Source organism: Macrotis lagotis, chromosome 1 (genome assembly GCF_037893015.1).
Source record: "Macrotis lagotis isolate mMagLag1 chromosome 1, bilby.v1.9.chrom.fasta, whole genome shotgun sequence".
Classification (NCBI taxonomy): domain Eukaryota; kingdom Metazoa; phylum Chordata; class Mammalia; order Peramelemorphia; family Peramelidae; genus Macrotis; species Macrotis lagotis.
Window position 1 is genome coordinate 38,644,870 of NC_133658.1, and position 26,796 is coordinate 38,671,665.

Consider the following 26,796-nt stretch of genomic DNA (forward strand, 5'->3'; position numbering starts at 1 on the left):
GGGGAAAACTGATATCTTTACAGTTAGGTTTATATTGTTATTCAAAGGAGAGACTCAGACTTTGCCAATGATCAATTGATGTCACAAATCAGCAGTCATTTATTTAGCCCCAGCTGAGGGTCCTAGTAGACATTAATGTATGTGGTGTCCAAGTCTTAGTGTCTGTTGTTCTAAGCTCTTACTAAGACTTTGGAACATCTTACTCATCCTAAGACATTGGGGGTATCTTCTGTATAATCATAAACAAAATAAGGACAAAACACAAGGTAGTTTTCAAGAAGGGGTCACTGGCAGTGCAGAGTAAGTGGAGATAAGGGCGGTCAGAAGTTCTTCATGTAGAAGGTGCACCTTGAGTTGAATTTTGAATGAAGCAAGAGATTCTACGAGTAGAGGGGAGAAGGGGGAGTGGGGCATTGCCTGCGAGGGGCAGCGGAAGGGTCAGGCTGGATGACCTGCGGAGGGTCGGAGCCAATGCAGTTGGCAGAGTGATGCCCTGGTCAGAGCTGGTTCTTAGCAGGGATGGGAGGATGGAGTGGAGCGTGGAGCAACCTTGCCTTGGACTCTTCTTTGAGGCCTCTGATCACGCAACTTTGCCCTCAGACCCCCCCAAGCTTTAATGCACTTATGATGCATCTTGGTGTACGGATCATATCTTTATGTTTATATTTTATTTACAGTCTATACCGGCTGCAAGTCCACCAGACAGATTAGTGCCCATTCAGATTTCCCTTCTATCAGGGCCTCGGCAGCGGGCCCAGCAGGAGGCTCCCCCCGTGGGCAGCGCCCCCCGGGCCCGCGTGGGGGCAGGGAACCTAGTGTTCGGGGAGGAGCCGGAGTCGCGCTGTGCGCCGGCGCAGAAGCAGCCGCGGACTACATTTCCCAGCAACGCGCGGGCGGCGCTTCCGGGCCTGGATCCGGCTCTGTCAGCTGAGTCCGCCGGCGCGCTCCCCTTCCGGAGCTCAAACTGCCGGGCCCGCCCGCGCATGCGCGCTGCCAGTTGGGGTGTGCTTGACTCAGGTGAGTGAGGGTGTGCGAGGGACGGGGGCTGGGCTCCTGGGAACCCTAGGCGTGTGGGGGCGTTTGGGGGGTCCCAACCCCGGCAGGGTCCAGGACTCGGGGCCCTGCGGCGGGAAGGGCGCCGATGGGGGGGCAGGGGGAGACTAGGGTCCGGCACGTGACGTCGGCGGGCGCCCCAGCCAGGCCCGGGGGGCCACGTGGTCGGAGGGGGCGCGGCCGTGCCCCCAGCTGTGCCCGAGGCGGGGCGCCTGGAGTCGTAGATGGAGGGGGACCCCTGGCATCCAGAAAGAACTAGAGCTGGACTGACGAGAGGCGGGAAGACTGTGGTTTCCCCAAATGGAGAAGCGATTGCTGAGGGAAACTGCAGAACCCCTAGACCCAAGGGGAGCCTCTGGCCTCGAGGACTGGCCTTGTAATAGGGGCCCACACGAACCTATGCAGGCATATACGACACGAGTAGGAAGTTTGGAGAGCCGTCGGGGATTTAGTAAAGGCTGTAGGTTTGGGTTGGGATTTGAGCCAAGGCTAAGATATCAGGGATTAAAAGAGGTGAAGGTCTCTCAGTGGGAGAGAGGGGGCAAACTTAGGGGCGGAGCAATCTGATGGAGGGACAGAGGAGGGGAAGGGGTAAAGTATCCAATGGAGGGATGTTAAGGTGAGGGATGGAGATACCTGTGGTGAAAGGACTGTTAGGGCAGGCGAGGAAGTGGAGGTGTCTGGTGGAAGGACACTTAGTGGAAGTCAGGGAGTGGAGATATCCGATGGAGGGAGAGTTAAAAGAAGTGAGGGAGTGGAGCTATCTATGATGAAGGGACTGACAAGTAAAAGTATGCGAGGGATGGAGATATCTATGATGAAAGGACTGTTAGAGCAGGCGAGGAAGTGGAGGTGTCCGGTGGAAGGACACTTAGTGGAAGTCAGGGAGTGGAGATATCCGATGGAGGGAGAGTTAAAAGAAGTGAGGGAGTGGAGCTATCTATGATGAAGGGACTGACAGTTAAAAGTATGCGAGGGATGGAGCTATCCATGATGAAGGGACTGACAAGTAAAAGTATGCGAGGGATGGAGATATCTATGATGAAGGGACTGTTAGAGTTGGTGAACAAGTGTAGATATTTGGTAGCAGGACAGTTAGAAAGCTGAGGAGATCAAGACAGGAGGAGCTCCTGCAGTGCAGTTAGGTGGAGAGTATTTTTATTTCTTTCCTTTTAGGAAAGGCCTTTCAGGCCCTCTAGGATGGCAGGGACACCCATTAGTGCCCTTGAGATTGTGGCAAAATGGAAGTCAAAGCCGTGGATCAGGAAGGAACTGAATTCAGATTCATAGAATCAAAGATTTAGAGCTAAGGGAGGTGGGGTGACTCAGGTCATCAAAGGCAACCTTTTTCTATTAAAGATGTGGAAACAGGCCTAGGAAGGTAAAGTCTCTTATCCCAGGTCACAAACAAGTAGTAAACATCACGGGTAAAACTGGAACCCAGGACTTCTGAGCCCCAGTCAAGTGTTCTTCCCACTGCACTGTGCTGCCTTCTGTTAACTAGATGTAGAAATATCACTTTTCTTTAAAATGAACAGAAAAATATTTTGTTAATACTTTTTTTTTAACTGTAATATTTTTTAAAGAACCTGCCCCTTAATAAAAAACTTTCCTTGTAACAGAATAGTGTAGGCGAAGAAAACCAACAGGTTGTACAGGTTTGACAGCACCTGCCTCATTCTGCCCCCATATTTTCCTGACTTTCTGCCAAGAGGAGGGGGAGGAGGGAAGGGTAGTTCACTTTTAGTCCTCTGGAGTAAAGATTGGTGACTGCATGGATTGGAGTTTTATTTTTAGTATATAGAGATGTATTTTTTTTTTTTTTTTTTAGGTTTTTGCAAGGCAAATGGGGTTAAGTGGCTTGCCCAAGGCCACACAGCTAGGTCATTATTAAGTGTCTGAGGTCAGATTTGAACTCGGGTACTCCTGACTCCAGGGCTGGTGTTCTGTACACTGCTCCACCTAGCTTCCCCTTAGAGATGTATTTTTCAAACATTAATTTCTTGTTCTTATAATCTGTCTTTTTGGGGAAAGAAAACCTCTTGTAACTGATAAGCCCAATCTAGCACAATAAATTCCCCTTTTAGCCATGTCCACCACTCTGTTTCTCATTCTGCATATCCTTTGCCTCTCTGCAGTCATGATTAAACAGAACTTTGATTCATTAATCAGAATTGTTTCAGTATTGTTTTCCTCTGTGTTATTGTGGTCAGTGTGCAAACTGTTCTTATTTTGCATCTGTTCATATGACTCTTCTTAAGTTTCCTTAAATTCTTTGTATTTGTCATTTCTTAAACTACATAATATCTCATTTCATTTATGCACCTCAGTTTGTCACCCATTCCTCATTGTTTCTGGGTTTTCCCAAGAGAGAAGCTGCTTCCTTTTTCTCCAAGTCAGAGTTTCCTGATCTTCAAGTCATTTCTCTTCTCTGCTAAAAGAGAGAGATACACTGTGCAAGGTTGTGAGCACTTGGCAAACCACTAAACATTATTGAAATATGTGAGGTTGTCTTTCTTGCGAAGGTCAGAATGTGAAGAGGGCTTTGCAGATATCTGGGTGATTAGGTGTAGATGCCAGGTCCTGGGTAGTATCAGATATGGAAGTATGAGATGCTTCATGATGGAAATACTTCAAGGCAGCCAGAGGATTAATTAGGACCTCTACACCATATGTGTTTGTGTTTTGCATTAGTCAATCAACAAGCATTTATTTTTAAACCTTGATCACTTGCTGCCTAAACTCTTAATTTAATCCTTTCTGTTAGTTACAAACTGGTGGGGATTTGCATCAGGGGATGGAATCCCAATAAACAATAAAATCTTTGAAGTATCAAAAGTGTGTGTGTGTGTGTGTGTGTGTGTGTGTGTGTGTGTGTGTGTTGATGACTGAAGCAACTGTTTGCTAATCCTGGCCCTAGGTCACAAACTCTTCTGTCCACCCTAGGGGATTGTACCCTATTGAATTACATATTGTGCCCATTAGTCAGTCTCAGGTAATCTGGTCATCTCTTCAGGACCCTGAGTTGGAACAGGTGACTGAGGGTTCTAGGCTCTTCCTTAGTGACCTGATCTTATCTGTTGATTCACAGTCTCCTGGTAAAAATCTATGGGAACTTAATTTGGGGTATCAGTGCTAACTCTGATGGAGGTGTTGGGGAGCAAGAAACTATCCTAGGAGAAAACATAATTGTTCTATGACTTTTCATCTTAGCCTCATTGCAGATTCTAATGAGAACCTGCTGCTGTTGGAGCTAGATTAATTCTTCCATAGTATCTGAGGAATCCAAGACTTGGGAAAGTCAGAAAGACCATCCAGGAAAGCAGCAAAGAGGAGGGGTTAACTATGAAGGACTTGGATCTCATACTTGAAGAGAGAGGTGAGAAGTGCAGGAATTTGGGGAGATGGTGGGAAAAGGGAGGGAAACCTGCCCACTCTGGGAGAGTGGGAGAGGGGAATGGATACCTTCGGGGGAGGGTAGGTGAAAAGATCAATATGCTGCTAATCCTGACTCTTATCCCCCTCCCCATAAACACACATAGACTTATCTGGCCAAGTTTTGCTGATGTTTTCCTAGACTGAGGACTCCTGGCTATCACCACACTAGAACAGGTAGACTAGTTTGGGTAGGCAGCAGTATAGTGGGGATGTGATGGTTTTTCTTTGCTCTACCAAAAGTTGTATTTTTGAAGTAACTTGTTCTAAGAAATCAAGAGAAAACAAAAACTATCTTTAAAATCATAGAAATGAATGACAAGTTTTTTTTATCCATTATAGTATAATGTATCTTTAAAAGTCTATTAAAACCACCACGTTTATTTGCTCATGAATTGTTATTCTTCTTTGACTTGTGTACTTTAGAGTGGATGTTCTAAAATTGCCATGTTCTTTTGAAGGTGGTGATTTTTCCGTTCACTGTATATTTCTCAACTTCAAGTCATCCACAAATTTAATAAGCATGCTGTTATAAACTTATCCAACACATTGAAAAAGTTGTTGAATGGAATGAGGAAAAATAACTACCTGAGCAACTCCAGTAGTTACGTCCCACACTAGGTTTGTCAATGAGCCATTAATCAAGTCATTTTTAGTTTTTTTAACTAGTTCTGAATTTACCTGACATCTAATTAGATTGTCTTTAGGCATATATCATGGGACTTTATCAGAATTCTTGCTTCAATAAAAGTATCCATTGTTTATAGTAGCTACCTGATTAGCAAACTCTCTGAAATGAAACGAGGTTACTCTGACATAGCCTCTCATCCATGAGGGTGGGTTTAGCTTCTCAGTCAGAAGAACAGGTGTCATCTAGTCAAACCTATGTGCATAAGAATTTTCTCCAGGTCCCCTCTGGTGGGTGGTGATTCAGCCTCCTATTGAAGATCATCAGTGATGCAGAGTCCTTTACCTCATGAAGCAGCTCATTTGTTCATTGTTCATTTTTCTTTATATCTACTTGAAAATCTGTTTCTCTGCAATTTTTTCCATGGTCTCTGATTTTTCCCTTGGGGTCAAACAGAACATGTCTAATTCCCCTCCTTCATATCATCCTTATATCTTTTCTTTTTAAACTAAACAATTGTATGGCATGATTTTGAGACCTATCACCCTTGGAGGATTTCAGAGTTTGAAGAGAACTTAGAGGCTATATATGGCACCATATAGCTCAGCAAGAACAGAGGCTGCCCTTTTCTCAAGTTTATTGTCCTGGAATGTGCCACACATAACTGAAGACCATGCTGTAGAAATGATCTGGCTAAGAAAAAATTTCAGGACTCTCATCACCATCATTCATCATTCTGTGCAGTGTCTGTTCCAAAAATAGTTTAAGATTGAATTAGCTTTTCTGACCACCATATTGCAGTGTTGATCCCTCTTGAGTTTATAATCCACTAGAATCTCTAAATATTTTTCAGGCAAATTGTTTTCCTGCCACACCTTCCCTACTTGAATTTATGGAGATGATTTTTTTGAATTGTATTCATTTTAGTAGATCAGTACAATATTCTAGCCTCTCGGGTTATTGGGATCTTAACTTTGTTGTCCATTTGTTAGATATCCTTCCCTGCTTTGTGTCATACAAAGACTTTCCCAAGTCTTGGGTCCCCATATGTATGCCATATATACCTTATCTAAGATATTAGTAAGATATTAAATAGCACAGGACAATCAACTGATCCCCACAGCAATCTCACGAGGCATCCTAGGTTGACATTAAGATCCACTAATTAAATTTTAGGTATCATCATTCAAGTAGTTTCCATTTAATAGTACTACCACTTAGTTTGCAGTTCTTCATCTTGAGGTATATTCTTATCAACTCTGGCATGACTTATCTGTGATGAGACCAGGCTTTCTCTTTCTGATCACTAGTTTTCTGGATATTCACAAACTATCTCTTTTAAAATGTATTCTAGAATTGTACTAGGAATCCAAGCTAGTATTTGCAAATTCTATTCTCTTTCTTAAAAAAAATCAGAACAGTATCTTTCCCAATTCTGTGGCACCTTTACCTTTATCTAAGATTTCTCAGAGATAATGAAATGGCTTAGTAAATAAATCCATTTGAACATTATTTCATTTACTTGACAGAGTTACTCTATGCTTTGTGACTTGAAATCATTAAATTACTTATAAGCTTCCATTTTGTCTTCCTTTTTATTCTAGCACTTGCAAGTCTTGACCATTTTTGCCTTTCTTTTCAAGTCAAAGGGTTGTTTTTAAAAAGCAGCAAATTGATGCTTCATCTACCTTAGAAACCATGAGGAAGAATGGAAAATTTTTTTTCCATTATAATTAAAAAATGACTGAAGCACAGAGATCTTGAGTTTCTTCTCATCAAATGACATGTATAGGGAAGTACTATGAATTCACCATTTGTTGTAGTGCCCCTACCAGAACCAAGTCCCTTAGAGCCAGAGGAATAAAATTAGGATCTTAGGAAAGACTCTTTCCTCTGTGTTCAGAAAAAGATTACCTATAGCTTATAGTAAAGGTATCTCTACCCAGGTAAGTTTCAGAGCTGAAGGCAGGATTGGTCCCCCTCATGTCTTTTCTCCTCCCTCAGTTCTGGCATCTCAAGATTCTGCCCTTCCCCAAGAAAGGAGAAACGAGGAGGAGGGAATGACTTCTGGGTTCCTGACAGCCAGGTCTGAGGTGAGTTAGACTTTCCTCTAATCCTTGAAATGCCATCTCATTTTTAAAGGTGTAGACACATTTCTTTCCCTTCCTGCCTCTCCATTTTTTAAGTACAACTAAGTCATATTTTGGACCTAACTGGTTTCTCCAAGAAAATTGTCTCTTCTTATAGATGATATTCCTGGAACTGATAAATCATTATTGCTAGACTTATGTAGTCTAAATCCCAGATTTGATACAGGAAGATTCAGAGAGGTGTGACAGAACCTTTAATAGAACCTGGGATTTTTAAAACATGATCCAGGTCTTTTTTCACTATGCTATGAACCCTAGAGAATGATCCCTATGTGTCAAATACCTTCCATCTGACCTCTCTATCAAACTTTCATCCATCCATTCAACTACTATGTGCTTAGAACTCAGCAAAATTCTACAAAGAGGACAAGTACAAAAATCAAGTCTTGGAAGGCCAAACATATCAGAAATAATTACTGATGATAGAAAGAAGCAGATTTTTAGGTAGTTGATAGGAAAGTGCCAAACAGAGTGGTATAGCATATGAATTCAGAGAAAAGAGTGATCATAGAATTTAAACTGGAATTATAATAGGAGTGAAGTAATTAGAGGATGGAAGAGGACCTCAGAAGAAAAAGGAACAATTAGAATCAAGACTTGGAACCAGTGACTGGCATCTCAGAGCATAGATGAGGAGACTGGCCCAGTTGTATAAATAAGCTCATATTAGGAATGTTAAGCTAATTAGGGCAGAATGAAGTTTTGGAAGTCCATGAATGCTGTTTTGAGAATCTTGGAACTTCCTGGGAAAAGTTAAGTCATTGAATGCTATTGACTGTCAGTGCAGTACTTCTTCAAAAGCACAATACAATAGGTTTAGACTATTTGTATTTGGGGGACCTTGTAAATGATTCAATCCAGTAGCATCCTATCCTCTGATCCAAAAAACTTACGCTTTCATTTCTTGTGTTTTCTCTTTTTTCTAAACCATCCCTGATGGTTATTATGCCCTCCTTATTCTTTTCTTGCTAAATACCATTCTAACATGACTCATGAGTTCTTCCTGCATCTTCATAACTCTTTATGCATCTTCCCCTTTCCTTTTTCCCTTGAAATGATTTCTCTGTCTTTATGATTTCATTCTTGGAATTATTTCTCTTTGTATCTTTTGAATATCATTCTTAAAAACTTCCTGATTTGTAGAATTTTAGTCTTGGGATCCCATCTAGTCTTTCTTTCAGCCCTTTGAAATCCCTCCCAACATTATGGATCATAGATTGAGAGCTGGAAAGGAACTTGGAATCCGTTAAGTCCAACTTTTAGTTTTTGCAAGGCAATGGGGTTAAGTGTCTTGCCCAAAGCCACACAGCTAGGTAATTATTAAGTGTCTGAGGCCGGATTTGAACTCAGGAACTCCTGACTCCAGAGCCGGTGCTCTATCCACTGCGCCACCTAGCCGCCCCTTCAGCTCCCTCTTTTAAAGCTAAAGAAAGTGAGGCCCAGATTGGAGGTAGAATTTGACTTCAAGCTTGGCTGATTCCATGTCCAGGGACCTGACACTGCTCCAGACTCTCTCCATGCTTAGTAGTTTATGAAGCACTTCAAGGTAGACAAAATATATAACAAATATTATTTTGTTGATTCTTTTTTTTAAAATTTTTTTTAATTTTATTTTATTAATTCTCATTTTGTACAAATTTTTTTTTGCATTAATAAAATATTCTTGTTTAAGAGTAAAGAAAATACCCCTCCCCCCAGTGAATATAGACTTGCTTGGGCGATAAAGTAAAGGGGAGAGAAAAAAATTAAAATTAAAAAAAGAATAATAGTAATAATTGTAGGTATGGCCAGGTGGCGCAATGGACAGAGCACCAGCCCTGGAAGCCACGAGCATCTGAGCCCACATCCAGCCCCGTAGACCCAACAATCACCCAGCCGTGTGACATGCAAGCCACCTGATCCCCACTGCCCTGCAAAAACCTAAAAGAAGAAAAAAAAGACCCAAAAGAAAACAGTAATAATAGTAGGGGTGGCTGTGTGGCAGACAGAGCATTGGCCCTTGAGCCAGGAGCACCCGGGGCCAAATCCGGCCTCAGACACCCAAAGATCACCCCGCTATGTGGCCCCAGGAAGGCCACCCAGCCCCATTTGCCCTGCACCCTCCCCCAAATAATAATAATAATAAATGTGCTTCAGTCTTTGTTCCAACACCTACAGCTCTGTCATGGGTGGACTGCATTCTTTATGGTAAGTCCATCACAAAAGTTGCTTCCATATTTTTCCACCATTCCCATTGCTGATCACAACTCCCTCCTTTCTTATTTCTCCACTACCATGTACTATATTTTCTCTCTCCTTTCACTCTGACGCTGCTGTAGGGTCACTGAGTGGTGCAGCAGACAGATCCCTGGTCCTGGGGCCAAGAAGCCCTGAGCCCCCATACCACCCCTTAGGCCCAGAATCCACCTGGCCCTATGGTCCTGGACAGGCCTTCCAATCCCAGCCCCTTGCAAGAAGTAAAAAAAAATGTGTTATATCTGGCCACTCTCCCCCCATGGTCCATCCTCTCCTCCTTTATTCACATCCCCACCCCTTCCCCCTGCTCCCCGCTCCTTCTTACTCCAGATGTCTATACCCCATTGAGTATATATGCTGTTTCCTCTCCTAGCCATCTCTGATGAGAGCAAAGGTTCCCTCATTCCCCCTTGCCTCCCCCCTTCCATATCATTGCAATAGCTCATTGTAATAAAGAAAAAAAAACTTATATGAAATATCTTGGCCTATTCCCCCTCTCCTTTTTCTTTCTCCCATTACATTTCCCCTTTTTACTATTGACTCCGTTTTTACACCATATTTTATCTTCAAATTCAGCTTTCTCCTGTGCTTTAACTATAAAAGCTCCCTCTACCTGCTCTATTAACTGAGAAGGTTCATATGAGTATTATCAGTGTCATATGCAGGAATACATTCAGTTCATCATCATTAAGTCCCTCATATTTTCCCCCTCTCCTCCAATCTCTATGCTTCACCTGAGTCCTGTATCTGAAGATCAAACCTTCTGTTCAGCTCTGTCTATTCCAAAAGGAACATTTGAAATTCCCCTGGTTCATTGAAAGTCCATCTTTTTCCCTGGAAGAGGACATTCAGCCTTGCTGGGTAGTTCATTCTTGGCTGCATTCTAAGCTCTTTTGCCTCCCGGTATATTATATTCCAAGCCCTAAGAGCTTCCAATGTAGCTGCTGCTAAGTGCTGTGTGATCTTGACTTCAGCTCCATGATATTTGAACTGTGTCCTTCTAGCTGCTTGTAATATTTTCTCCTTGACTTGGGAGTTCTGGAACTTGGCTATAATATGCCTAGGGGTTGGTTTTTTGGGATCTCTCTCTCGGGGGGGATCTATTTTGCCATGTACTTCTAGGATATCAGGGCAATTTTCCTGTAGTAATTCTTTGAAAATGATGTCAAGGCTCTTTTCCTGATCATGACTTTCAGGTATTCCAATAATTTTAAAATTATCTTTCCTATATCTGTTTTCCATATCAGTTGTTTTATCAATGAGATATTTCACATTTTCTTCTAATTTTTCATTTTTTTTTGGTTTTGAAGTATTGATTCCTGGTAAATTCATCAATCTCCCTGAATTCTGTTCTTTGTCTGAAGGATTTGTTCTCCTCAGAGAGTTTTCTTATCTCTTTTCCCATCTGGCCAATTTTGCTTTTTAAGGCATTCTTCTCCTCAATAACTTTTTGAACTGTGTTATCCATTTGACCTAAGCTGGTTTTTAGCATGCTATTTTCTTCAGCATTTTTTTGGATTTCCTTGATTAAGCTGCTGACTTCATTTTCATGTTTTTCCTGCATCTCTCTTCCTTCTTTTCCCAATTTTTCTTCCAACTCCCTCATTTGATTTTCAAAATCTTTTTTGAGCTCTGTCATAGCCTGAGCCCAATTTCTGTTTTTCTTGGAGTCTTTAGATGCAGGAGCTTGTGCTTCCTCATCTTCAGACTGCATGTTTTTGATCCTTCTTGGCCTCATATGCAAAATATTTCTCAATGGTCTTGCTCTTGTTTCTCTGCTTGCTCATTTTCCCAGCCTGGGCCTGGTTTTGGGGTGCTTCCTGAGCTTTTGGGGCACTCCCACAAGGGTCTCAGTGTGTGAGGCTCTGTCCTCCCTCCTGGTCTGTGAATGACCATAAGCGCCCCCCTCTGCCATGGGGCTGAGATGGGGGGGGAGGCCCTACTGTTCTATTGGGGGGCCTAGACTGTGATCAGGATCTGAATGTGGTCAGAGTCCCAGAGTCCTGTTCCAGGGCAGAGGACAAAGCTCTGCAGTCTCTCTCTTCACTCCCCTCCCTCAGCTCAATGGGCTCATGCCCTGGGGGCTCCTGCTTACTGGCTCTGCCTGCTTCTGTTTCTGGATCTGGGCTGCCAAAAGACCAAGCTGCTCCCTGTGTGCCCTGGGGGCTGGGCTCCATGTGCTCACTCTGGCAGAGGTCCCCAGCTGTTCCCCCACTTTGTGCCCGGTGCTCCCCGGGGTGCAGCTCAGGAGACTCCCCCGCTGCTGTGAGCCGCGGCTCCCAGCGCCCTGGGGCTGCCTCCGGGAGGCTGAAGTTCTTTCGCTATGGCGGGCCGCCTCTCCGACCCCAGGGAGCAGAGCCTTTCTGCTCTTTTCCAGGCTACCTTGAGTAGGAGAATTGCCTCAATGACTCCCTTTGTGGGTTCTGTCTCTCGAAAGTTTAGTTAGAGTCCTTAGTTTTATCAGAGAGCCCCTAAGACTTGATCCCATCTTGTTGCCATCTTGGCTCCGCCCCTATTTTGTTGATTCTTAAAACAACCCTGGGAGATAGGTTGTGCTATTATTACTCTCACTTCATAGATGAGATAGTACTTTATAAATTACTTGTCCAGAGGCACACAGCTAGTAACAGTCTGAGGTAGAATTTGAATCCAGTACTTGACACCTCTCCTAGCTGATAAAGGTTGATGAGATTACCAAGAGTTGTTTAGAAGAAGAGTAGAAGGCCCAGAACTGAACCCTGAGGGACACCTATGGTTAGACAGCATGACCTGGAAGAAGATCCAGTAAAGGAGGTTAAGGAATGGTCAGATGATGGGAAGAGGATCAGGAAAGTTGGGTGTCCTGAAAACCTAGAGAGAAGGGAGCATCCAGGAGGCGAGGGCGAGCACCAGTGTTAAAGACTACAGCAGAGTCGAGGACAATGAGGACTGAGATGAGGTTAGAGAGAACAGTCACCATCTGGAGCAGCTGATCTAGCCTTCTGGAGGAGTTTAGTTACAAAGGCAGAAGAGATCTAGAATGATAACAGGGATGAAAGGCTCAAGCATGGATTTTTTTCCAGGACTGGGGAGGTATGGGATATGTTTGTGGGCAGAAAGAGTCAGTAGAGAAGGAGAGACTAAAGCTAGTAAGAGAGTGGAGATGATAGAGGGGACAAACTGTGACAGGAGGCAGTATGGAATGGGATCATGTAAGCAGGTTAGAGGGATTAGCCTTGGTAAAGAATAAGACCACCTCATCATGTGAGACAGGTGAAAGAGTGGAGTGACAGAAGCCAAGGAGAGGAGGAAGAGGGGGGGGGGGGAATGGGAGTTTACAGGGAATAGTCTTTTTTTTTTAAAGTAAAATATGAAGCAGGGTGCTCAGCTGGGAAAATGGAGGAGGGAGAGTCATAGGAGGTTTGAGAAGGGATAAAAAGGTTTGGAAAGTGTGCAGATAAAGGAGGCAGGAGAATTTTCTAGCAGTAGCGGGGGTCCAGTTGAGGTTGTGGAACATAAACTTGTAGTGAACCTGGGTCAAAATGGTTGAGTGATTTGTTCCATCTTCATTTAGAAGCACATGTATTGGAGTGGAGGTGCTAAATGATAGGAGTGATGTATGACTGACTTGGTTGGGTTTAAGTGGTGCTATGATAAGGGGGTCAAGGTCTCAAGAGAGAGGATAGTGTAGTTAAAATGGTTCTTTGTTGTTCAGTCATTCAGGATGTCCTGATTCATTGTGACCTCATGAACCACAGCAGGCTAGGACCTTCGATCCTCCACCATCACTCAAAGCCTGTCTAAGTTCATGTCCTTTTTTTCCATGACATTATCCATCCATCTCATTCTTTGCCATCCTCTTTTCAGTTTTGCCTTCAATCTTTCCCATTATCTGGGCCTTTTCCAGTGAGTCCTATATTCTTATTATGCTGTCATTTTTTAAACTTTATCCTTCCAATGGATAACCTGAATTGATTTCTTTAAGTATTGACTAATTTGATATCCTTGCTGTTATAGGAACTCAGAAGTCCTCTCTACCATCACACTTTGAAAGTGTTGATTCTGTAGCACTCAGTTTGTCTTATAGTCTACTTCTCATAGTCATTCATTGCTACTGGAGAAAAGGGGTCTAAATGAGGAAAAGAGAATAGTATGTTTGGTTTTTTTTTTTTTTTTAGGTTTTCGTAAGACAATGGGGTTAAGTGGCTTGCCCAAGGCCACACAGCTAGGTAATTAAGTGTCTGAAGCCGATTTTGAACTCAGGTACTCCTGACTCCAGGGCCCTATCCACTCTGCCACCTAGCCGCCCCTATACCTTACTTTTAATAATATCATTAATTAGGAGATCTTTGAAGGAGTTATTATTCTGTCTTTCAAGGAGTCTTTTCTAATTTTAACATATATGTGGGAGATATTTTCTAGAAGAGGAATCTTTAAATTTTCAAATGGATCTGCAGTCACAATAATTTGCATGTTCCTTCTAATATACAGTTTGCAACTCATTTGTGCCTGTCTGTCCTCTGTAACTCTTGACATTATACTACTATAACAGGTTCACCTTAGAAGGAACAAGTAATGTGGTCAAAAGCCCTTAAATCAGCATTTTGATCTACCAATTCAAATATTGTTTTTTTAAGTCAACAAACAATAAGGAATCTTGTGTTCCTCACCTTTCTACACCAGTTGACTTGCTGTAAACATATGTAGTCTATTGGAGAGTATTTTCTGTGAAAGACTGCTTGTTTCCTTCTGCCTTCTTCACAGTGACTTAATAAATGTGAAGATTGTTTTGTTTTGTATCAGTATACAGTTTTATTGTAGTGTGATTGCCTTCATAGAGTTCTTGCAATCTTGACTATTTTTATCTCTTATTTTTGTCAACTTGATGGATGTTAGATGAAAATTTAAGAATTTAAAATTTTAGATTTCTTTTATTATTAATGATTTGGATCTTTTTTCATATAATTGTTGATAGTTTGCATTTCAATTTTTTGGGAAGCATTCCTTGGGTTTCCCCTGTCACAGTGAAAAACAGCTTTAGAGGTCATATCTCGCCTTATGTGTCTCCTGATGTTTATGAACAGAAAGATGAGTTGCTCAAGGTCAGTTAGGAAGAATCAGAGAGGGGACTTTTGAATCCATTCCCTGACTTCAAAGCCAGTTCTCTTTCCATTGTATATCCCTTGATCACTTATGTATTGGAGAATATACACATCATTCCTTATCTGTCTTAATTATTAGACCTTTTTTAAGAAATATTTGCTGCCATTTTTTCTTTTGTTTATTGATTCTTTTCTGGTGCCAGCTGTTTTGATTTTTGTTAATGCAAGCAATTTTCAATTTTATGTAATCTTAGTTATCTTTTCGTGTTCTTCTAATTTTTTGTGATAAGATCTTTTTTCCTTTAAATCATGTATACATTTAATATTTATTGTGGTATAAAGGGCATCACCCTACCATTTGGGGCTTTCATTCTGTCCCTTTCCAGACCAAACTCACAAGCTCTTGTAAATGCTCCTTATTGCTTTGCCTTAATGTTTTTGCTTATGATATTCTGTTGCCTGTCAAGGCCTTCCCATTTTGCCTATTAACAGTCATTCAATTGTTATTCTTAAACTTGCAGGATAAAGTCCTATCCTGACTCCTCCATTTATAACTGGTAACACCCTTGGCAAGTCACTTAACCCCACTGGATCTCAGTTTCCTCATGAATAAGATGAAGAGGCTGGATAAGATATCCTCTAAGATTCCATTTAGGTCTAAATCTGTCCTTAAAGATTCAGATCATACCATCCCCTTATTCTTTTATTTCCTTGGGTGAACAGGAATTTTGTTTAATTTCAGAAATCCTTGACCTTTCAAGATGTGGCTGTAGACTTCACTCAAGAGGAATGGGGTCAGTTGGATCCTTCTCAGAAGAACATGTACAGAGATGTGATGCTAGAGAATTATGAGAACTTTGTCTTCCTTGGTAAGGTCAGCTTTTCCCCCAGGAAATGACACCTAAGCATTGGGATATCTTTGCATTCTCTCTTCCTAAAAATTGTGAGATAACTCCAGTACTTGGTTGGGTTCTGGCTTGGTGTGCAGTGACATTCCCATGAATACCCATAAGGTGAAGAGATTCCTAAATCCTTCAGCCCTACGAGGCCCAGTGTTGTTTTGTCTTTTCCAAGAAGGGTCGTTTTGGCTTTTGAATAGCTACAAGATAATGACTTTATCATCATGCTTCTCCAGTGTGATCATCTTTTTCTTTTTCTTTTTTTTTTTTTTTTTTAAGATTTTTCAAGGCAGTGGGGTTAAGTGGCTTGCCTGAGGCCACACGGCTAGGTAATTATTAAGTGTCTGAGGTCGGATTTGAACTCAGGTACTCCTGACTCCAAGGCCAGTGCTCTATCCACTGCGCCACCTAGCCGCCCCAGTGTGATCATCTTGATCAAAGAATCTTTAATAAAATCTCAGAGTAGCTACTTGAAGATGTCAAAGGTTTCCATTTTCTTAGTGGGGTGGATATTTAAAAGGAACTAATTTTCTTGAGTCTAAACCAGACCTTATAAACCATCACCTATGCATGATGGGAAATACAATGTGAAACATTTTTTTTCACAGTTCATTCATTACCACTCTGTGGGTCTTCTTGTCATGTGCTCTATTTGATTTAGAGAAAAAAGATTGAATTCTGAGATACCTTTCTTCTGTTCTTTTCCATTTCTCCATGAGCAGGTCTTCCAGTTTCCAAACCAGATGTGATCTCTCATTTGGAGAAAAGAGAAGCTCCATGGCTGCTAGGGGGAAAAGGCCTAAAAAGTCCTCAGTTAGGTGAGTGAGTAAAAAGCAGTCATTAAATCAACACAGATTTATTAAAGCCTCCTCTGAGTTGGAGATACAAAGGGAAGGAAAAGGCAGTTCCAGGAACTCCCAGTCTTAATTCAAACAACTCTGTACAAAAAGGACAATTTGCAGATGATAATCAGAGATCAGACATTAACAGGAATAAGCAAAACCTTCTTAGAGAAATTGAGATTTTTAGGTGGGATTCAAAGGAAATCAAAAAAAGCAGAAAGTGAAGATGAGGAAGATGAAAATTTCAGACCTTGGGGATAATCTGAATATGTTCCAAGGTTGGAAATGGCATGTCATGGGTAGGGAGCAGCCAGGAGGCCAGGGTCCTGCATCACAGATTGTGAGGTGGGAGTGTATCTTTCAGGAAACCCAAGAGGGGGAAGGGAAGGTGATTAAAAAGCTATTTAGGGAGTTTTATAGCTCAGTGTTTGAAGGACTGCCTCTTGGGGGGGCACTTATTCTTCTTGGTCTCTGAGGCAGAATGAGGTGTAATAGGAGGATGCTGTTGCAAATTTAGGCTTAATAAATGGAAAATCTTTTCAGCAGTTAGGGTGCAGTGAGCTTTCTTAGTGAGTAGTAGGTTCTAGTGTTTGGTGGAGGGCTCCAATTAGAGGACCCACTGATCATTTTTCATACTTGTTGTGGAGGGCATTCTTCTTCAGGTCTTTGGGTTGGGCTAGATGCCCTCTGATGGCCCTTCAGATTCAAAAGCCATCTTGCTTCTGAATCTTCCAAGGGAGATTTTATGATATTCTGTGGGCCCCCTTAATGCTTTACTATCTTGTTTATCTTTTCTCTCTTTTTCTTTTCTTTCCTTTTTTTTTGCAAGGCAGTAGGGTTAAATGACTTGCCCAAGGTCACACAGCTAGGTAATTATCGTCTGAGGCTGGATTTGAACTCAGGTCCTCCTGATTCCAGGGCTGGTGCTCTATCTGCTGTGCCACCTAGCTTCCCCTATCTTTTCCTTCTAATGGTATTATTCCTGATTACTATTCTCCATTATCTCCCAAGCCCACTCTTACCAATTCAAGGTGTCATTTCAGGACTCTCTTTTCATCCCTCTATTGTTCTCTCTGCTTCAGACAATACATCCATCATAGAGGTTTTAGTTCTCCCTTCATCTCTTCTCTTACTCCATACTTGGTTATTTCTCTTTGGTTCAATATCCCTAGATCCAGATGACTCCAGAGGAGAAAGTGAGCCTGGTGACTTTGCACAGCACCCACTTTACTTAAATCCAAATTCACTTGCATGTCATGGCACTACATCTCTGATTTCATGATCTTCTTTTGAGGACAAACAACAACAACAATATCTGACCCTAATATCTCTCCTGAATTCTATTCCACTCACAAACTACCTGCTCGATACCCCTCAAGTATTGACTGATTTCATGGCTCTCTCAAAGGTTCATGTGAGGTGCACTCCATCTTTCCAGAGAGCAGAAAGAATGGTCTAGTGCTAATCTCTCTTCTTCCTAGTTGTCCTTAAAGTCTCTGATGTCTTCTCTTTATTAGGGTAAACATCTCCAGTTCCTTCATTTTAATCTCTTACCACATGCTCCTGAGTCCTTTCACCACCCTGGAGGCCCATTCTGTGTACTGTCCATCATAGCAAATCCTTCCTAAGATGTGTCTAAAACTGAATACAGCATTCCAAAGATAGTCTTATCAGGAAATTGGAATGGCATTAAGACTCTCATTTCTCTTTTAAATATTAGACCTTTTGGTGCAGCATAAGATTGACATTCTTGAACTTGTAATGCACTATTTCTCCCTTCATATCCCTTCATTTTTTTTATTTTCAGTGAATTACTTTCAGGAGCTGTAGCTTCTTCTTTCTTATTCTTGTGAATTTTTTTTTTAAACCTAAGGGACTGGGGCAGTTAGGTAGCATAGTGGATAGAGCACTGGCCCTGGAGTCAGGAGTACCTGAGTCCAAACCCAACCTCAGATACTTAATAACTACCTAGCTATGTGACTGTGGGCAAGTCAGTTAACCCCATTGCCTTAAATAAAAAAAATAAATTAAATTCAAGGGACTTTATATTTGTTCCCTAAGAAAATCTTACTAGATTAACATAAGATAAGAACAATGTTCTGGTCTGGTGAGATATTTTTAGATTAAAAACACTCATTTCATTTGATCATTCCATATAAAGGCATACTTTTCAGATTTATCTTTTATGCAACTATGGAAGTAAACACTTTCTGTATTTGCCTCTGAGCTATTGATAAAAAATTTTTTTTCATTAAAGATATTATTTGAGTTTTACAGTTTTTCCCCTTATCTTATTTCCCTTCCCCCACCCCCACAGAAGGCAATTTGTCAGTCTTTACATTGTTTACATGTTATATATTGATCCAAATTGAGTGTGATGAGAGAGAAATCATATCCTTAAGGAAGAAACATAAAGTATAAGAGATAACAAGATCCAACAATATGTTTTTTTTCCCCTAAATTAAAGGAAATAATCCTTGGACTTTGTTCAAACTCCATGGTTCTTTATCTGGATACAGATGGTATTCTCCATTGCAGACAGCCCAAAATTGTCCCTGATTGTTGCACTGATGAAATTAGTGAGTCCATCGAGGTTGATCATCACCCCCCCCCCCCCCCCCCCACCATGTTGCTGTTAGCGTGTACAATGTTTTTCTGGTTCTGCTCATCTCACTCAGCATCAGTTCATGAAAATCCTTCCAGGCTTCTCTGAATTCCCATTCCTCCTGGTTTCTAATAGAACAGTAGTGTTCCATGACATACATATACCACAGTTTGCTAAGCCATTTTCCCAATTGAAGGACATTTACTTGATTTCCAATTCTTTGCCACCACAAACAGGGCTGCCATGAATGTTTTTTTACAAGAGATGTTTTTACCCTTTTTCATCATCTCTTCAGGGTAAAAATTTCAAATAGGTTATTCTTAGAGTCCCTGCTTGAAGATGACATAAATATGAATTCTCTTTGGGTCTGGTAGGTTCTAAATCTACTTCCTAGCCTTTTTTTTATCTACAAGTATAGCATTAGAGATTTTAGCAAATGCTGTTTAAAAAAGGAAATGAGTTTAGTCTCATAGGACTTGCTATTCTTTTTTAAAAATTTTAAATTTATTTAAGGCAATGGGGTTAAGTGACTTGCCCAAGGTCACATAGTGGCAGTTATTAAGTGTCTGAGGTTGGATTTGATCTCAGGTCTTCCTGACTCCAGGGACAATGCTTTATCCACTATGCCACCTAGCTGCCCCCAGGACTTGCTATTCTTGATGAAGCTGTGCTGACTTGTTTAGTGGTCCTTTCCTTTGATCTCTGTGCTCGCATTCTTCCCATCTCTAGCCTTTGGACACAGGTCAAGGTCTCTTCAGATTTTTTTCTTTACTTTTTTACTTCCAAGATCTTCTTTTTTTAAAGTGTTAATTTTATTCTTGCTCCTACCTTGTAGAATGGATGGATATTCCTCAAACGCTTCCTTTCTTTCTTTAGGGATATAATAGTACTCACTTGACTTTAGTCATTAGACAGTTCATTCTTTTTGATTGAGAAGACTGAATCTTGCACTTAGTATACAAGCTTCCTTTTTCTTATTACAGAAAATAATGGATATTCATACTTCTTTTCAGATTCCTTTGTCCTGGAAACAAAATATGAAACCAAGGATTCAGTTCCAGAACAGATTATTTCTATAGAAAAGTTATCTAAGGAGAAACTCAGCAAAGATGAACTATGGAATTCTAAGTTGGGAGAGCCTTGGGATTGTGAGAGACAGAAAAGTTTTAAAGAGAAAAAGTCTAAACAAGTGAGAATCCTAAATGGAAAAATTTATAATGAGCTGAATACTCAAGAGAATTCAATTGAGACAATCCTCATTCTTCCACAGAAAGTTCCTTTAGGAAAGTGTCTTCACAAATGTGATACACTTGGAAAGAGAATCAAATCATTTTCAGACCCAATTAAACACAACATAATCTTAGGGAAGAAATTTTGTAAGTATAATAAATGCAGAAAGTCATTTAGTTACCATTCAAAACTTATTCATTACTATAGAAGACATACTCGAGGCAAACCCCATAAATGTAATGAATGTGGCAAAACCTTCAGCATTAACTCTTGCCTCACTGTACATCAAAGAATACATACTGGAGAGAGACCTTATACATGTAATGAATGTGGGAAAGCCTTCAGCCAGAAGGGAAACCTTAAAAGACACAAACTCATTCATGCTGGAAGGAAACCATTTGAATGTAATCAATGTGGAAAAGCTTTCAGTAGTAATGAATACCTAACTCAACATCAAAGAATTCATACTGGAGAAAAGCCCTATAAATGTAATGAATGTGGGAAAACCTTCAGCCAGAAGGGGAGCCTTAATGTGCATAAGAGGATTCATACTGGAGAAAAACCATATAAATGCAATGATTGTGGGAAAGCCTTCAGTCAGAAAAGAAGTCTTGATGCACATAAGATAATTCATAGTGGGGAAAAACTCTGTTTATGTAATGAATGTGGAAAAACCTTCAGCAACAATTTTCACCTTAATATACACAAGATAATTCATACTGGAGAGAAACCATTTCAGTGTAATGAATGTAAAAAATCATTTAGTAGTAATCACTATCTAAACCAACATCAAAGAATTCATACGAAAGAGAAACCCTATAAATGTACTGATTGTGGGAAAGCCTTCAGCCAGAAGGGAAGCTTTAATGTACATAAGAGAATTCATACTGGAGAAAAGCCCTACAAATGTAATGAATGTGGAAGAGCCTTTAGCCAGAATAGAAGTCTGAAGATACATACGATAATTCATACTGGAGAAAAGCCTTGGTCATGTAATGAATGTGAGAAAACCTTCATGAACAGTACTTACCTTAATATACATAAGAAAATTCATACTAGAGAGAAGCACTTTGAATGTAATGAATGTGGAAAAAACTTCAGGCATAGTTCATACCTCTTGCAACATCAGAGAATGCATACTGGAGAGAAGCCTTATAAATGTAATCAATGTGAGAAGGCCTTCAGCCGGAAGGGAAGCCTTAATGCACATAAGAGAATTCATACTGGAGAGAAACCTTTTGAATGTAATGAATGTGGAAAAGCATTTAGCCAAAAGGGAAACCTTAATACACATAAGAAAACTCATACTGGAGAGAAACCCTTTGAATGTAAAGAATGTGGGAAATCTTTCAGGCTTAGGCAGACTTTTGTTGCTCATAAGAAAATTCATACTGTTGAGAAAACCTTTGAACCTAATATGTTTGGAAAAGTATTCAGCAAAAGGAACACTTAAAAAGACTTTAGATAATTCATGCTGGTGAGAATTTCCATAAATGTAATGAATACCTCATCACTCATCAAAGACTTAATCCTGGAGATTAACTGTGTGGAGGGAGAGAGCTTAATGAAATTTTTATCATTTATTAAATATACAGAAGGTTATCAGAATTTTTCTTGAGTTACAATACTGTTTATTGCTTTGGGAGAGGAAAATGATATTCAAAGTTATGAATAACTAAGACCCTTAAAAACATAGGGTTAAAATACCATTAACAAAAATATAGATTAGACATGAAGTTTAATTCTTAGGGATTTACCAAGAAACTTCTAGGTAATGGAGGCAATACAAGGTGGGCACCCAGAATCGGGAAAGAAATCAGACTTTATATCATTTGAGAATAGGAAAAATAATAAACCTCTTTAGTAACCTAAACATGTAAGTTATACAATAGCTACCCAAGACAGTTCCACAAGGATTATCATCTTTGTATAAATCCTTCTTTTGTCTCTTCTTGGGAGGAGACCGATGACTTCAGTTAAGGTACTATCAATTCTTAACCTTAATTTAAGAATTTAAGGTTAATCTAATCTCCAGTTCCAGCAAACCTGCTCCAGACAACCCTAAGTCATGTATTAGGCCACTCCTAGTTCCACCCTAAGCCCTCCCTGCCCGGGAGGTGGGCTACATGACATCAGTTACATCCTTAACATTAATCTCCTGGATTTGTGATTAACAAATACTTTGGAGTCTTAATTTTTTAAACTAGAGAGCAAGGTTACCTATATGAAACCTAGTAATTTCTAATAGAAACTAATATATCACAATTTAATTTTGAGAAGTTATTCTTTCACAGAAGGGTAGCAAACCCACGGGATGATACATGAAACTGAAAAATAATTAGAATTAGGTTAGAATATTGAGCCATAAGAATATGAAATTAATTTAAGAATAAGAAATTAAATGTACTTTAACTTTAAAAAATGGCTAAGTATAGTATTGTTTTCTAAACATTCTGAATTGCAATCTACTAAAAATGAAGTAACACTGTGACATGGTAGCCAAAAGTTGATGGGATGTGGGGTTCCACTGAGAAGCATAGATTCTAGGAGTAAGGAGATGATGTGATGGTCCCCTTTGTAGTCTTCTTTAGAATTCCACATCTGGAGTACTATGTTGAGTTCTGGGTATCAAAGATATGAGGGACATTGATTAGCCAGAGTGTCTTTGTCCAGAGTAGTTGAAGGAACTAGGAATGCTTATCTTGATGAAGGGAAGAGTCTCAGGGAACATGATAGTTAATTTTGTTTATTTCTAAGGCAGCCAGATCCAAAGGTCAATTGCAGAGTAGGGAGATCCTGGAGACAGTTGTGGTTCTTTCAGGTGAGGAAATCATCAGGCTCTTGACTCAGGAGGGTAAGAAATGGCTTAAATTTATTTTTTTAAGGTTTTTTGCAAGGCAAATTGGGTTAAGTGGCTTGCCCAAGGCCACACAGCTAATTATTAAGCATCTGAGACCGGATTTGAACCCAGGTACTCCTGACTCCAGTGCTGGTGCTTTTTCCACTGCGCCACCTAGCCACCCCAAAAGACTTAAGTTTTAATTCACAGGATATTGCAAAAGTCTCAAAGGTTACTGCAAAAGGTTCAGAAGTTCTTTAGCCCAGTAAAGAAGGTAAGTTTTTAAGAATATAGTAAGTTGAAGCAAAGAAGAAATGACTACAAGTTGGGTTGGTGAGAACATAAAGGGCAGCTAAGTGTGGAGAAAGGGGGAGGGAACCAACTACACAGTTGAAAATTAACAGCCAGGCTAATTAGCTAAAGTCAACTAAAATCAGCAATTTGGAGGTGTGTAGAACTCTTCTAGGAAATGCAGCCTACCTCCTGGGCAGGGAGGTGTTAGGATGGAACTAGGAGGGAACAAGGAATGGCCTAATACATGATTTAGGGTTGTCTTGAGCATGTTTGCTGGAACTGGAGATTAGATTAACCTTAAATTCTTAAATCAGGGTTAAGAATTGATAGTACTTCAACTGAAGTCATCTTTGTTAAGACAAGGTAGCCTCAAGGAATTTATGATGTGAAAGAGCCTGATGAGACAGATAACTTGGAGACACTAGTTTAGATAGAGCTTGAAGAGAACTTGGCAATACTGGTAGCAGACTTGTACAGAATCAAAAGTTTAACTTTTAACACTGCCTATTTGCTTAGCTATATTCTTAGCTTCTGGCGGTTTGCTTGTAAGGAACAGTACAGAGAGAGGAAGGGAATATATTTATCTCATTACAAAAAAGAGGGAAAAAATTACATTATTTTTCTCTGCTCAGAGTTTCCCTGCTTCTATAAGCCTGTCTTTAGGGTCAAACATAAGCTCTATTCAGCTTCTAAAACCTTTCATAAACGGATTCCAATTTGTTTTTCCAACCATCATTCTGTTATACTCAGCATTCTTGGCCAACTGGTCATGCTGCTGTTCTCCGCCCTTCCTGTCACTTGGCATCTCACATTTCCTTCAAGACCCTTTTCAAGAACACTGACATAAAGCCTTTAATGGCTTTTTTTCTCTGATGAACACTTTTAATTCTCATTTTGTACAAATGTTTTTTTTTTACATTAATGAAATATTCTTGTTTAAGAGTAAACAAAATACCCCTCCCCCCCATGAATATAGACTTGCTTGGGTGATAAAGGGGAGAGAAAAAAATTAAAAAAAAATAGTAATAATTGTAGGTAGGGCCGGGTGGCGCAATGGATGAAGCACCAGCCCTGGAGCCATGAGCACCCGAGCCCACATCCAGCCCCGTAGACCCAATAATCACCCAGCCATGTGACATGCAAGCCACCCGATCCCCACTGCCCTGCAAAAACCAAAAAAGAAAAAAAAAGACCTAAAATAAAATAAAATAGTAATCATAGTAGGGGTGGCTGTGTGGCAGACAGAGCATTGGCCCTTGAGCCAGGAGCACCTGGGTCCAAATCCAGCCCCAGACACCCAAAGATCACTCTGCTATGTGTCCCCAGGCAGGCCACCCAGCCCCACTTGCCCTGCGCCCCCCCCCCCCAAAATAATAAAAAATGTGCTTCAGTCTTTGTTCCAACACCAACAACTCTGTCATGGGTGGATCACATTCTTTATGGTAAGTCCATCGCAAAAGTTATTTCCATATTTTTCCAACATTGCCATTGCTGATCGCAAACTCCCTCCTTTCTTATTTCTCCACTACCATGTACTATATTTTCTCTCTCCTTTCACTCTGACTGCTGTAGGGTCGCTGAGTGTTGCAGCAGACAGATCCCTGGTCCTGGGGCCAAGAAGCCCTGAGCCCCCATACCACCCCTTAGGCCCAGAAACCACCTGGCCCTATGGTCCTGGGCAGGCCTTCCAGTCCCAGCCCCTTGCAAGAATTAAAAAAGAAAATGTGTTATATCTGACTACTGTCCCCCCATGGTCCATCCTCTCCTCCTTTATTCGCATCCCAACCTCTTCCCCCTACTCCAGATGTCTATACCCCATTGAGTATATATGCTGTTTCCTTTCCTAGCCATCTCTGATGAGAGCAAAGGTTCCCTCATTCCCCCTTGCCTCCCCCCTTCCATATCATTGCAATAGCTCATTGTAATAAAAAAAAAATCTTATATGAAATATCTTGGCCTATTCCCTCTCTCCTTTTTCTTTCTCCCATTACATTTCCCTTTTTTTCTATTGACTCCATTTTTACACCATATTTTATCTTCGAATTCAGCTTTCTCCTGTGCTTCAACTATAAAAGCTCCCTCTACCTGCTCTATTAACTGAGAAGGTTCATATGAGTATTATCAGTGTCATTTTTCTATGCAGGAATACATGCAGTTCATCATCATTAAGTTCCTCATATTTTCCCCTTCTCCAATCTCCATACTTCACCTGAGTCCTGTATCTGAAGATCAAACCTTCTGTTAAGCTCTGGCCATTCCAAAAGGAACCTTTGAAATTCCCCTGGTTCATTGAAAATCCATCTTTTTCCCTGGAAGAGGACATTTAGCCTTGCTGGGTAGTTCATTCTTGGCTGCATTCTACTGTGTTCCCCTCAAAAATTTTTGCAGGTCGTGTGTGTGTTTGTGTGTGTGTGTGTGTGTGTGTGTGTGTAGGCTCAATCCCAGAAACAGTCACTCTGCTTTGTCAATCCAGGTGAATGTTTGGGAATCAGGGAAGTGTGTGATGAGGAGCCTTCTCTCATATCAGCCCACGAACAAGTTTTCTGTGATATTCTTAGGCCCCTCAATGATTGAAATGTTTTTTAAATGGCAATTGACTGGAACTAAGTGGGCATACAAAAGGTAAAATTTCTCTCTGGTGGTGTTGAAGAAGACAAGACAGTCACATGTCCCCATTTCTTTGCCTTTTTTTTGTCTTTTGCTTTATACTTTCCTGCTCCTAAGTAAATTTGGCACTTGATTTTTATTTAATTGAACTAAACAATTATATTACTACAAATTTACCTTTTTTCATACTGTCTTTACCTATAAAGGCTAAATGAAGCAGTTAGCTGTTAATCTCATTTACCATATTCTCCACATTAGTTGTGTTCCCTAAAATTGCTCATCACTTCCTCACAACCTCACACTTATAATAAATGATTTATATTAAACTAAAGAGCTTGCTGATGTGTGGAATAACTTAGCATTCAATAGTCATGGGTTTTTTTGAATACTATTTCATTTTTTCTAATTACCTTCAAAGATAGTTTTCAACATTGGTGTTTTTATAAGCTTTTGAGTTCCTCATTTTTCTGTCTTCCTCCTTTCCCTCCCCCCCTCCCCATAATATACATGGACAATTAAGTTTAACATAGTTCCATATTAGTCATGTTGTGAAAGAAGAATTAGAATTAAAGGGGGGAAAAAACCATGAGAAAGAAGAAAAAAATCATTTTTAAAAAGTAAACTTAGTATGCTTTGCTCTGCATTCAGACTCCATAGCTCTTTCTCTGGATGTGGATGCCATTGTCCATAACAGGTATCTCAGGATTTGCCTTGATCCCTGAACTGTTGAGAGGAGCTGTATCTAACATAGCTGATCATCTCACAGTATTGTTGTGAGTGTGTACAATGTTCTCTTGGTTTTTCTCCCTTCACTCAACATCAGTTCATGCAAGTCTTTCTGGCTTTTCTGAAGATCACCCATTCATGATTTCTTACAGAATATTTGTACTCCACATTC

The 26,796-nt window shown here is 40.6% G+C and overlaps 1 protein-coding gene across 2 annotated transcripts; it reads left to right on the forward strand.

Moving 5' to 3' along the window:
- Window positions 1–952: 952 nt before the first annotated feature.
- Window positions 953–24,479, forward strand: LOC141496016 (uncharacterized). 2 transcript variants are annotated; one of them, XM_074198021.1, is made up of 6 exons: window positions 953–1,017; window positions 4,267–4,432; window positions 7,121–7,209; window positions 15,325–15,451; window positions 16,204–16,299; window positions 19,942–24,479. In XM_074198021.1, the coding sequence occupies exons 2-6, from the start codon at window positions 4,399–4,401 to the stop codon at window positions 21,609–21,611; spliced, it is 2,016 nt and encodes a 671-aa protein (XP_074054122.1). In that variant the 5' UTR covers window positions 953–1,017; window positions 4,267–4,398; the 3' UTR covers window positions 21,612–24,479. The 2 variants fall into 2 exon arrangements, with proteins under 2 accessions (XP_074054122.1, XP_074054131.1); XM_074198030.1 differs by lacking the exons at window positions 953–1,017; window positions 7,121–7,209 and having other exon boundaries at window positions 1,653–4,432.
- The last annotated feature ends 2,317 nt before the right edge of the window (window positions 24,480–26,796 follow it).